Below are 13,738 nucleotides of genomic sequence, written 5' to 3'. Positions count from 1 at the left end.
CAGAGAAGGTAAGTAACAAGAAGGGTTCAAGGGGGACACATGATCTCCCTGGACTCTGTGGGTGGACTGTGGTGGGTGGAGATGGGAATAGGAGGGATCAAGCGAGGAGGGGTGTGAGGGAGAGAGGACAGGGAAAGATGGCCGGAATGGGGGGAGCATTTGGGAGACTATGTGGAGAACTAGTGCAGGGGACACTCCCTGGAATGGAATCTATGACGGTGACCCTATGGAGGAATCCTAGTAAAGGGGCATGTGGAGCCTGAACCAGCCACCTTCTGTAACCAGGCAAGGCTTCCAGGCGTGGAACTGGGATACCAGTCCAGCCACAAAATTCTTGACCTTCAATTTGCCCTGCCTGAAAGATGTGCTGAAGGAAAGGAAGCAGAGAACTTGTGAGAGTGGCCAACCAACAACTGGTCTAACTTGAGGCCCACACTATGAGAGGGGGGGGTTCATAGGGACTCACAGAGACTAAATTGACAATCGGAGAACCTGCATGGATCTGTGCTAGGTCCTCTGCATATATTTTATGGTTGTGTAGCTTCTTCTTCTTGTAGGACTCCTAACAGTGGAAGCACAGTTATTCCTGACTCTTTTGCCTGCTCCTGAGACCCTTTTCCTCCTCCTGGGTTACCGTGTTCAGCCTTGATATGAGGGTTTGTGTCTCATCATATTGCATCTTGTTATTTTATGCTCTGTTGAAATCCCTGGGAGGCCTGCTCTTTTCTGAAGGGAAATAGAGGAGGAGTGGAATTAGGGGAGAAGGGAAGGGATAGGGGGAATGAGAGGAGTAGAGGGAGGAGAAACTGCGTCGGAATGTATTGTATGAGAGAAGAATAAAAAAGAAGGGGGGTGGCTTCATGGATTTCAAGTTTGTTAATGGAGTAAAAACATTAAGAACAAGTTATTCTTAGAATGTGAGCTTTGTCCAAGCTAGTGATGTCCTTTATGACAGTGTGCCACAGTGCTGGGAAGTAACAGGGAGTCACAGATACCAATCAACCACAAGGTCACCCAAGGAAGCAGCTGATACTCTACAGGGGCCTGTGTGGCTGAACTGAGCTTTTCAGTTCTTCAGCTCTATTTAATGTATCTTCCCTTAAAGTATCTTCTAACTCACAATAACCATTCACAATAAAAATGCCACTGTAGGTCATGGAACACCTCGGAAATAGTTGTTCAGTGTGTATAAGATACTAAGATATGAACATTAATAAACCACAGTCTATAACCCTCATGATCTACAAATGAACACCTTCTGCTAATTCAGAGCAACCACTCTCTAAAACTAGAAACAAGAAGGGAGGATTTTTAAGAGACAAAGGGGTTGAAGACACCATCAAAACAAGCCTGAGTTTCCACTTTCAATATGAAGAGACCTTGGCCCACAGATGTTGAGCTACATTTGTTCCATCATTCAGAGGTCCTGTGACTGAGCTGGGTGAAAATTTGGTCTCATGTCAGGGCCTATGCTCACTCCTCACCATAGTGTGGCCCCCAGGTATCTTCCAAGACTGATCATTTTCAGTAAAGCAAACTATTTGCTGTCTAGGCACTGGTTGACTTGAAGGTAAAGAGGAAACAGACCCAGTCATGACGAAAGTGAACTTACCATCCAGCAACATTTTGGCTGCCATGGCTGTCGGTAACCCCACAGTTTTAGCCATTGCCGAAAAGCCGTTGAAGTCTCCATAAACCACAAGATCAATGATCTTATTTTCTAAATGTCCAGAGGGATGCCTGATGCCAAAGCTGTCTCTCATCACAATCATATCTTTTTCTTCAGGGCCTTAAAACAAATGCAAACATTCTAAATCATCATCGTAGCTTAACTATTATTTGTATTTTACCTTTTTGCCCTTCTCTGAAGTTTCCCATCCAATTACATAGGATCTCTAGATAACCATTTATGATGCTTTTTACCCAAAGATCAGTGAAAACCTCAAAAAACAAAAAAAAAAAAAAACATTGACCACATTCCTTTCTCAGTATGGAGTAGTTTGGTTGGTGTGACAAGAAAGATGGACACTTGCTCCCAAAAATATTGCTTTGGTATTTACCTAATACATTAAATACAAAACTCTTTCTTCCTTCTCATAGTTTCTGAATTCATTATCTCCTAATGATTTTTCTGTTATTGCCTCAGCCCAGTGCCCTTTCCCTCTTTTCAATCTCTCCCTTCCTGTTGCATGGCCACCGCTCCCAACACCAATCCTTTGGCCAAACTGTCTTGTGATTGTCTTCAGCAATGTTTAGTGAAAACCCACAACCTACCATAGGAGAGTTTTGAGACCAAGTGCTTGGAGAATGCATCCACGATAGACTCTGCCTGAGGGACCTGCTCATCCCCCAATAAGCCCAACCTGAAAAGCACAAGTGTCTCTGTTAGTTCACAGCCTATGCACGTTCTCTAGGGAGTAGAAAAGAGCTCCTCGGCTCTTTGGCATTAACTCACAAGTTCTAAGATTCACTTAAACTGAAAAATAGTAATAAAAGGAACTCCTTAGCTTCAGGATCTCCCCAGATTCCCTGAGACACTGCTCCATAGAGCAGGGCAAGAAGGTATAAAAAAAGCTCATGTTTTATGACATTTAAGGGTTAATTTACAGATTATTTGTCTCACATTAAGTATACTTGTATGAATAATATTCCATAGTCACATGAATGAATATTCTGCAGTCAGTGGGGAAATACTCAGAGAAATCCCACTTTATCCAGGAATGGAATGAGAAAATGCTTTAAAATAAACATTTTCCAGGTCATAATTGCCATCAGATTTCTTCACTTTACTTTTTTATCCCAATATAAACATAATACATTATAATCTCTCTAAGACCAACCTAATGAGCATTAATTAGCTAATAAACAGCTAACTAATCAAAGACAAATACATGTGTGGTATGCCATAGCCTTTCTTTGGCCAGAAAGGACTATATCATTAATCACTGGTCCAATGTGTTTTGATCTAAATGAAAAAAGGGGCCCTTACCATTCAGCAGCCTCAAGCTGGGTACTGTCCCCTCCCAGTTTTGTAAAGACAACTTCCTTAAGCTTCTCACATGAAGAGGAGCGGGAAATTCCAACTAGGTCACACAGGAGCTGTTTCTGATTGGAAAAAGAAACATGGAGAGTCTAAGCCCCTAAGTAGCAAAACATCAATGATCTGAGAAATAAGTCTATCAAGACATCAGACATCAAGTGGACCTCAAGTTTGTTAGAAAAAAAATTAAATAGAAAATTGAGACATAAATTACATGTGTATAAATATATGCATATGCATGCATGCATATCGATATATCACAAATGCACAGGATTCCAGAACAATGTTTAACAATAAAAAGTCAATGGTAAAAAAGGGAAACACTAAAACACTTCCTGGTCATGTATCTTCTCCATCACTGTTTTCACCCATACTCCACACACACCCTGTAGCCATCAATCTGGAGCAGGTTAAAGTACAGGGGACTTACTGCTGTGGTTGCCAATGGCAACCAGACTTCTTTTGTCACTTCAGAAGATGAGAAAGACCTCGCAGGGAATCAAATTTCAAAAGAACACTTAAAAGAGTGGCCATAGATTTTTTTTCTTCTTTCTAAACAAAACTTTTTCCAGGGTCCTGGGAGGAAGCTAGGCTCCAGATCAGAAGTCAGCCAATTGGTTCCCAGGCGCAGTGTGGCTCATTGCCTGCTTTATGAATTAGGAGTTCACTGGAAGATGTACCTACCCACACACGTGTTTATGCATCGTCTGTGGCAGTACTAGAGTGCTCTGCAGAGACTGCTTGGCCCACAAAGTCTAAAATGTTTATAATCTGATGCTATGCAACCAGAGTGTTGTTTGTGTTCTACACAATAACTAACAGCATCCTGGGAGACCCAGGAGGAGTACATTGCTTCCCAGCCTACCTGCTCAGCTGGTATTTAGATGCCAGCCACTAGTGGGAGCTCTACTTGATATTCAGCTATGAGTTCTAAATTCCAGTCCAACTCCAAGACTCCAGGATATGACACAGAAATGCCTAAGACTCAGTAATAAACTTATTACTCATGATCATACATGGCCCAATGAGAGGACTGGCAAGATTCATACCAGCACCCTCCCAATTATCACACTCAGTGGGCCCAAATGACCTATACAACTGGAAAATTCCAGAGTCCAAAACAGAGTGAAGGCATCTCCTTCCAGGGGTCAGGGGGAAGATCCTGTGGAGTGAGTACAGGAGCAGACCAGGCATATTAGCCCATCAACTTCTCCATCTTCCCCAAATGAGGAAGGGGGAGGAGATGTTCTCAGGACTCATCATTGTACATCAGCTACAGAAAGGATGCTTTGGAGTTTTTTTTGTTTGTTTGTTTTTTGTTTGTTTGTTTTGTTTAGTTCTCTTCAAAACTTATCTCTCACTGGTGTTGGGGATCTCCAGTTGGCCGAGGGAGGGGGGATTACAAACCACGCCCTCAGCATGCCAAGGGGTGCCTCTCCCCTGGAGCTGCTCTCTCCAGACCCAGCCCCTTAGAAAGCCTGCCAAGGGTCAGCTCCTCCCCTGGGGCTGCCCAAGACCATGCCTACAGAGTATTTAAGACCTGGTCTGCCAGACCCACCACACGATTGCTCTTCTGCCTTCCCAAGAGTCACCTGGGAGTTGCTTTGCTGTTTATTACACCTGGACTTATTAATTTGGCTTGATTGGCTTATTGCATTGGCAGAGGATGCCCAATGACTAGGGATCCAATATTTATCAACTGGGTCATCTCTGAAGGCATGTGTGCAGCGGACAGCAAGGAATTCTGGAGATACTCACCCAGGTGAGAGGGTTGGACTCAGGTAGGAGGGCAGGATATGCTTCTCTGTTGATGAGACCCAACTTTACAAATCCATTCAAAGCCTTAGAATATCCCTGAAGAATTAATAAGTAGCAAATGAATTATTTTCCCTTAAAAGACAAATGAATTTTTAGCTTTTTTTTTAAGCAAGATCTACCTTTACAACTAATTAAGCGTTTTTAAAGAGTGTTTTATATTTATAACTTATTTGGAAATAATCTTCATTGCTGATATATTAACAGTATCATAATTTAATGGGTTCACATAAAAGACTTTATAAATGGGTCCTTTTTCATTTTCTCAATACTATGTTGTATGGTATGTTCTGGCAGCATATGGGCTAATTTCCTGGTGAATTATATAATGCAGTTTAACAGAATATTATTTGATAGAACAGTCAGATTTTGATCTTTTCTTTATTACACTGCTTTGTGTTCTCTTTATGTGCTAAGGATCCGTTCTAGGGCCTTGGGCATGCTAGATAAGCACTCTATCAGCTTAGTTCCTATCTATTTTGCTTTCTGGTGATAGAAAGAACAATAACCCATATCCCCCTAAAAGCAGAGAACTCATTCTATAGTGAAGAGCTAGTTATGTATAGAATATGGGGAAGGACGCCATGCTAGGACTCCTTTGCCTGGTTTTCTCATTTTGAACATATTTATAACATCTCAAGTGTGATCAACTGAAGATTCTGTTTTGTGGTTAAGAAAGAATTTCAGATCTGCTTTCAGGAAGTCCATCTAACCCTGTCACTTCTCCCAGACTCAGTTCGTGTGTTTCGAATGATGCTAACCTTATCATAAGCTCTGGAAACATAGAGGACACTGGTCTCAAAAATAAATCACAGCTAACAAAACAAAATTTATATGTTTAGCCATTAGGAAAAGGGGCAGTTAGTTACTCACAATGGATTTGAACCTAATAGACCATAACAGGAAGCTGGAACCAACTTGGTACTGCGGGGAACCTAAGACCACTGTCATCTTACAAGACCAAGAAATGAAGTGCTCAAATCCAGGTATACCTAAAGCTAGCCTCCTACTTGCTCCCTATCCCTAGAGAGCCAAAAAATTCACTATTTTGAATTGGGTCTCCTAACAATTTAATAAAAGGATTTTTTTAAACCAGCAAACTGTGTTGGAAACAGAATGTCCTAGCTGCATAGGAGCAGAGAATAAGCAGCAGTTGAGGGTTCAGCCCAAAACAAGGCATTTAAACCATCCCATGGGACACTGCAGAAGCAGAAGCAGAAAGATGGGAAGAGCTGGAGGGCAGGGAGCAGGGAAGAGAAGTGCCATATTCTAGACAATGCACAGTCACTGCAATTATGAACTCTCAGCTACTGTGGATGACGGCAGTGTATGTGTATCAACAACCAGGCAAGGGTGGAGGAGGAACTCAGGGAGGGGCCTCAGTCCCTCACTGCTTAATGATTTCCTATGGATAGAGTCCAGAAAAGGGGAAGACACTGCCTTCAGTTTGTACCCACTGGTAACCCTGCCAGACTTCCTAAGGGATAGTACCAATTCAACAATCAGACAAACAGCCCTGATTAAACTAAACAGGTCATACAACAAAACCAAGTCATACACCTTGGTAAGGGACACACAAGGAAAATGGTGGGTAGGTGGGGAGTGGGGGGGACAAGAGGTTTAGGAGAGAGTAACCAGAATGCATTATACAAAAGTATGAGGTTGCCAAGTAACTTAATAACTAACTTATTTTCTGAAAAAATAAACTCCAACTTGGTTTTTCATTCTAATTATTAGAAAACAAATAAGCATATACACTACTTACACCAAAACTAGCAATGCTTTTAAAATATAGCACTTACCTTATATCGCAATGTACCCCTCAACAACGTGTGGGCAGATGGAATCCCATAAATTTCAGCATATCGTGTACTATCTCTGTTAGGATACCCTTCCAAGTTCAGGCCTGGGAAGTAATCCATGGATGTGACAGAGTCGAGAAAAGAGGCTCCCCCTGTCACATTCACAACCTGAAGAAGAATGAAAAAGAGCTGGGCTTATCTGCATTAATTATTAATGTTTAATTAATTATTATTAAGTAATTAAACAAAACTAGCAGAGCTTTGAAAAACATTAATGAAACTCTGATTGCTACTCAGCATGCTATTAGCCAAGCTGCTCCTCTTGGAATAACTTGCCAGACTTTCCCCCAAACTTTCACATCCTAATACACTTTATTTTCTAAACAAAAGTCTCGTTTTCAATTGGCTTTTGCCCCTGATTAAAATAGTATTATGCTATATTAGGGGTTTTTTGTTTGTTTGCTTGCTTTGCTTTGCTTTTTTTGTAAGCTAATAGCGTCAAGTATACATTCAATGGCTTGTATGCTCTGACAGCAATGGCAATATTCCTTTCTTTAGTCTCATATCTCCTCTGAATACACCAGACACTAGTCTTGCACGTTTCACTCTCCCAACTGTCATTTATTGAATACTCATTATTGCATGTGCCAGAGATGACACACATTGTAGCGAGAACAAGGAAAACAATGAATAGGATTCAATTCATATCTTTTGTTCACTCTTTGTTCACTGGAAAAGCCTTTGCTGAATGTTCGCCAATCATCAGCAACTGCACAAAACTTGAAGCGCATGTTGAAGAGGCAGCAGAAGGAAGACCTCCCTTCATAACAGAGACAATGCCAAGACTACACAATGAAGCTCAAATACACCTTCCCGCTGGTGAGAAGCTAAGCCCTGATTCCCTAGAGCCTCGTACCCCTCCCCAGCATACATTCAAAGTGCGAGGAGACACTGTTTCATGTTTAACTTTAAAGTATTACATTTCCTCTTAGAGCTTGAAGTCTGTGGTTGTCCTTGAGATAATGAAAAACATTCTGGAATGATAAAATCAGGGCTGAGGCTGCTGTCAAGCTGGACTTTGTCCTGCTGGAAACAATTTGACCGAATTTCTAAAGCTGCACAAACTAAGACTGCAGGAGACAGTTGCCAGGGTTCACAGGGATTTTCCCAAAGGATACTGGGCTAGAGGCAATGGTGCCCAGAATACATTTCTGGATGAGCTCACCTATATTGCAGCATAAGGTAGAAAATGGAAACTAATTCATACACTACTGAGGACCCACGAAAAAAAAAATGGGCTGCAGTGTACATAGTCCGGGTGAAGTGAGATCTTTTCAGTTGAAAAGATCACTTGCAGTAAGTATACCTTCTAGAATCTCAGAAAGAATCCCAAGAATGTGAAGAATGCTTCTCATTTAATTTGATCAGAGCTCCTTCTTTAGACTGTATTAAACTTCTTCTAATAGAATTCTAGTTTTAAAAACAACCTAATAAAGAAGCCACAACCTGGGTCTCTATACCCATCTTACTTCTGAAACCTACAGCAACTCTAAAGTCCTGCTTCTTCAGTTGAAGATCAGGCTAATTTTTAAAGAAAAACTCTTGCCAGGCATTGTAATAAAAATCTATAATCCCAGAGTTTGGAGCACTGAGACAGGAGAATTGCTAAAAGTTCGAGGCCAGCCTAGACTATATACTAAGACCCTATATAATAAGAAAAAAAAAGGAAGAAAAAAATTACCAACTTAAAATAAATCAGCAAGTTCATAAAATCAGATAGTTTAAACTGGCTGCTAGTGATTCACTTAGAGAAATTAACAACTGATGGACCTGATCCCAAATTAACAGTGTGGGTATGAGGAACTGAGAGTTAAACAGAGGCAGACAGACAGGGAGAGGCGTCACCACCAGGTAGTAAGGATTTGAACTTCCACGATGGCTGGTTTCTTCCTCTCCAGGATGCTGGCTTCTTCATCAACCTCCTGACCTGATACAAAAGCCTGGAAGCTTAAAACCTGGTGAACTTTTTTCCTACTATTAGGCCCTCTCCTTAAGGAGAAACTGAATTTGGGACTCCCAGGTTCCCTCTGCACACACACACACACACACACACACACACACACACACACAGGAGACGGGGTGTGCACACACACACACACACACACACACAGGAGACGGGGTGTGCACACACACACACACACACACACACACACACACTTTGCAGAGGGTTCTTTTCTGTGCCTTGCTGTGTGTGTGCTTCCTCACCACTCTTAAAAGCCTTTCTTCACCAGCTGCTTCTGTCTGCTGCATCTTAGAGTTTCCCTGCTGTTACATATTGCACATGAGATTTTTCCCACCATTTGATTATTTAAATGGCAAAGGAAATGAACCAGTCAAGATGCCTGCATTGTAACACTTCTCACCATTTGATAAGCAGCTGGCAATCCCAGTGTCCTGTGTTCAAAACAAGCCCTGTCTAGTTCAATATTCTATTAAGAACTTCAATGGAGACATTAAAATACATCTATCCATTTTGCATAGAAAATGGTTTCTCTCTGCTCAGACAATGCTTGTGCTCCAGATCCACCCCCAGCAGAAGTATAGCACATTACATGTTGTGGTTGTAGGATTCTCTGAGTCCAGTTCTTTTTCACACACACACACATCACCTAACCAATGAGAATCACAGGCCTATATCTTAGAATAAATACTCAAATACTCAAAATAAGTGATGAATCAGCCTACCTCCATCTTGGGCTTGAAAGCCATCTGATAGTAAAGACAAACGAGGCTCATCCTGTTTATGATTAAACCACTGTTTCTCAAGGATTGGGCTATAACCCATCTTTAACCTTAACTACAAATAGTTCTGTACTGCCTGTTCCTGGAAATAACAACCATGCTTTTGTTTAAGAAAAATTATTACTATCTTGCAATTCTTTGTTTCAAAGGGTTGTTATGACTACCTGTTGTTATGGCCACCTTACAATCATGTCTTTGTTTCAGAAGGTTGTTATGACTAACTTGTTATGCTTATGCTCTGCTCTGGTAACCTAACCTATTTTGCCCTACAAATCCTCCATTTGTAAACCCACTATCCCTGAGCTATAAAAACGATCTCTTCCTCATGTCCAATACTGACCTCTTCAACCCCACCTTATAGAGAAGCAGCCTATGTATATGAATAAACAAATCTTGCTTTAATTAATTAAGCCATGATGTTTTGGGTCGATGGTCTTTCTCCTTGAATCACTGGGATTAACCACTAAACTATTAAGAAACTTAACACAGTAAATGTACAGGCTGTCATTTACTTGAGACCATCAGTCTTTTGGTGTTTTATGTGCTTACTTTTAATCCATGTAATTACACATTTTTTTAGAAGTAAAAACAGGCTGTGAGTCACACAGAAGCAGATTTGTGTCTGTCTAACTGACCCATTGCCTGTATTCTTTCTACTGTATCACATGAACATCTTCATTTTGCTTATTTCTAGATCAGTATTTTCAAAAGGATATTGGCACAGTACAGCATCTAGGATTCTTATACAAGTGCATCCTCCAAAAGCCATGCTGGAGTAGCAATGGGCACAGGGAGCAATCAGTAACTCTTGATTTTCTAAAGAGGAGGAGGGGCTTGCTTCCCACAAGTATGAATTTCCCACTTTCCATGGGAAGATGTACCACCATCTATGAATGGATGGAACTAAGAGAAGACTAGTCACTGCCTCCAGACACACGGGAGGCAGTCAGATTTGCTAGGAATCAGAACAGTACCAGTGACTAGAACTCACAAGAACATGGGACAAGGCACTGCGCTCTAATTCACAGGCTCCTTTCTAATTACTAGAAAAGTTTTGGGCTTCAACTTTAAGCCCAAAGCAGTGAGGGCTTCATCGCTATGGTTCTGTAAATTCTGTAAGGCCTCCTTTGTGGCTGAGGGTGACAGTGGCAGAGGGGACAGGAAAACAAAAACATGAGAGACAGTTTTTAAGAAGCTTATCAATAAAGATTGGGGAACAGAGCTATAGACATGAATCACTGAAAAGTTTTAGACGCAGACAATCCAAGCACCTAAGTGTCAGACGCTCTGAGTTCAGACAAAAGGACAGTGAACAAAGCCTGGAATGGCTAGGAAACTCTACAAGAGCAGATCTGTACAAGACCTTGAAAAAGTATCATTTTAGTAGAGAAAAGAGAAGCATCGTGTTTTTCCTCTTCAAATCCTCCAGTGTCAGAAAAATGCAAGAAAGCCCTCCATTTTAGAAAGCAAGTTCAGGATGAAAAGGCAGTGGAAAGGGGTGGGGGGTGGGGGGAGACACTTCAAATTCAGCAAATACAACTTGTGCTGTCAGAAATGACTTGTTGCTTTGCCTGAACTCTGGGGAGCACTGAGTTCTTTCCAAAGCTAGTATCTGCCAAAGACTTGGGGAATGCCAGTAAGTCGGCTGTTAGGCAGATCACAATTGACATGGCTTTACTAGCTATACAAGAATGATGCAAAGCACGATACAGTATGGGCACACACCTTTAATCCCAGTACTCAGGAGGCAGAGGCAGGCTGATATCAGTGAGCTCCAGGCCAGCCTGGCTACAAAGCTAGTTCCAGGACAACTATTACACAGTTAAACCCTTGTCTCAAAGAAAGAAGAAAGCAGCCAAGTGGCTATTATCATCCTTGTTTTCAGATAAGAAGCTGGTGATGTCAGGGCTAGAGCACAAAGCCAGGCTTCTGATGTTGATACCTCACTAGTCCCTGAAGAGGAAATGTGGTATTGTATTCCCCCAAATAGTGTGCATTCTAATAAACTTATTTGGGTCACTGCCTGCCTCTTTAATTTTTGTCTTTCTCATAATTTATATGGCCTCCTACGCAGAAACATCATGGTCAATGAGAGCAGACATTTTTCCAGCCTTTGCATATTACTCTGTACCAAACATGAGCCAGACAGACTGCAAAAGGAGAAAGGGGCTGGCACATGAAGGGAGACAGGCTGAGGCATGTAAAAGAAAGCATGATTGGTGGAACATCAGGCTAAGATTCTGTTCCAAACCTTCATGATTCACAGGATGTCAAGACAAGCTGGAATGCCAGTGCCCCATCACACCGCAGGGCCTGGTGCCTGGGGAACTTTATGCTTGCCTAGCTTCTGGAGACACTATGAAGGATGCCAGCATGTGCCCCAGAGCTCAGCGGTGCCTTTCTCATCCTAAAGCATCCCCCTACAACACCTCGCTAGCTTAGTAGTGTTAGACTCAGCTGGGATCCTCTGGTTACTAAGTCATTTACTAAGTTACTAAGTTCTCAAGTTCAGCTGCTTGTTAAAAAAAATATATCACTTGGTAAGCTTTGAAAATTTGCCAAAGTCTAGCAAATTAAAATCTTCAGGAATGAGTTTTAGGCATCCATACTTTTCAAACTTTCATTATGATTCATTCAATGTGTAGCCATATCTATGAGCCATTATCACAGGCATAAGTGACCAAGGCTGGTAGAAACACATATGTTGTTTCATAGGCAATCCTGTCAAATATAAACTATGTGACTGCTAACTATACTCATTCTATAAATGCCTTCCTCGTAGCTATCGGTAATTTTATTCCTCTCTCCCTAAATATTATCTGGAAAGGGAATTTTCAAATGACCTTACCACACACAAATACATAAAAAGATGAATGTTTGAGGTGACCATTATGCTAATTACACTGACATAGTTCTTGCATAAATACATGTGTTACATTGTATATAATTTATGCACATACCAATATAAAAATTCAAAATTTAAAGAAAAAAACTTTAGTCCTGAAAAATATTTAGATTCACATATAAGCTGAAAATGTATAACATGAATATTAGAAAAAAATCTTTTTACTATAGATCAGAATGCATTACTTATCATGATGGGCTGAGACTGGAGAGCAAGGTAAGGGAGGTGCTTAGGATAGATGATTCACAAAAGAACCCTCCTCGGTCCTGATACATTTTCTTCCCAAGCGTGAGTCTTTCCTTGCAGTTAGAGACACAAATACAGAGGTGGCCAGCTGTGGTTTCGATGCCTGCTCTGCCCTTGCATTCTCTAACTGCAGCTGTGTTGTGTGGCTCACTCCACTTCCTCCTCCTATCCATGTTCTGTCTCAAACGACAGCTCTCCTGCCCGCCTGGCACCTTCCATTCCTTCAAGGATGAGCACATCCTCTTCTGTTACACTCCGCTTCCCAGCCTCAATCTCTCCACATAGGCTAGGCAATTGAACTCTTGACTGTAGGTCTGTGACAAATTAGACTTTTGGAAATTGTTCCTTGGATGACAGTTATTTAATCCAGTGTCTAACTCCCCTAACAAAAAAAGGAATCTCATAAAAGGAGGAGTTAATGACATGGCTCAGCTAGTGAGGGCATTTGCCACCAAGCTTGAGGATCTGGGTTTGAACCTCCTTAGTAGGAGAGAATCGGCTCCCACAAGTTGTTCTTAACCTCTGGATTTGCACCATGACTCGTAGAGGTACGGATGCACGTGCACACTTATACACATAATAAAAAATTAACATAAAAACAATTTTTAATAGCATTGTAGTTAGTTGAAACCAGGGTTGATTCTCAGAGGAGGGCCTTAGCCATCCTCTCCATGCCTTGATCTCATTTTTATAAAATAGTGAAAGTAATACTAATAACGCTGTTAGATAGCATACCGGGAAGAAATATTAGTTCCATCCTGATGTACTACACCCCCCATGCAAAGGGGCACTTCGTAGCCACGACTTCTCTGAAATCAGGAATGTCGGGCTGTTAGTATAACAATCTTTGGTGCCTTTGAGTTCAAAGTCTAACTCGGTTTGTGTCAGACTGAAATTACTTGAAAGATAACCAGCATTTGTGTACATAAATAAGATAAGAAGCACATTTCAGAAGCAGCCAAGAAGGAAGAATGAACACAGGATTGGTTGAGAGAAAAATCAAGGTGACCTCGTTAAGCGGAACAGGAGCATACACACTGGGAGACAGCAGAGGAGACAGGGAGAGCAGCTAAAACAGCACACAACACTGCTATGGGGGAAGGGTTCAGAGTCCCGCCAGCCACCACT

At 41.5% G+C, this 13,738-nt stretch overlaps 1 protein-coding gene across 2 annotated transcripts in view; it reads right to left on the bottom strand.

Annotated features, from left to right (window-relative positions):
* The window catches only part of Aass (aminoadipate-semialdehyde synthase), a 52,672-nt gene that overhangs the window by 1,041 nt on the left and 37,893 nt on the right, over positions 1-13,738 (bottom strand). For both annotated transcript variants that reach the window (XM_016006860.3, XM_006988379.4), the window contains exons 19-23: positions 6,658-6,825; positions 4,799-4,894; positions 2,990-3,105; positions 2,275-2,363; positions 1,613-1,789 (exon numbers count right to left, since the gene is read on the bottom strand). In XM_016006860.3, the coding sequence (XP_015862346.2) occupies positions 1,613-1,789; positions 2,275-2,363; positions 2,990-3,105; positions 4,799-4,894; positions 6,658-6,825 (646 nt within the window). The remainder of the gene's footprint in view (positions 1-1,612; positions 1,790-2,274; positions 2,364-2,989; positions 3,106-4,798; positions 4,895-6,657; positions 6,826-13,738) is intronic.

The sequence above is a fragment of the Peromyscus maniculatus genome, chromosome 3 (genome assembly GCF_049852395.1).
Source record: "Peromyscus maniculatus bairdii isolate BWxNUB_F1_BW_parent chromosome 3, HU_Pman_BW_mat_3.1, whole genome shotgun sequence".
In the NCBI taxonomy this organism is placed as follows: Eukaryota; Metazoa; Chordata; class Mammalia; order Rodentia; family Cricetidae; genus Peromyscus; species Peromyscus maniculatus.
This window is presented reverse-complemented; position numbering and strand designations above follow the sequence as displayed.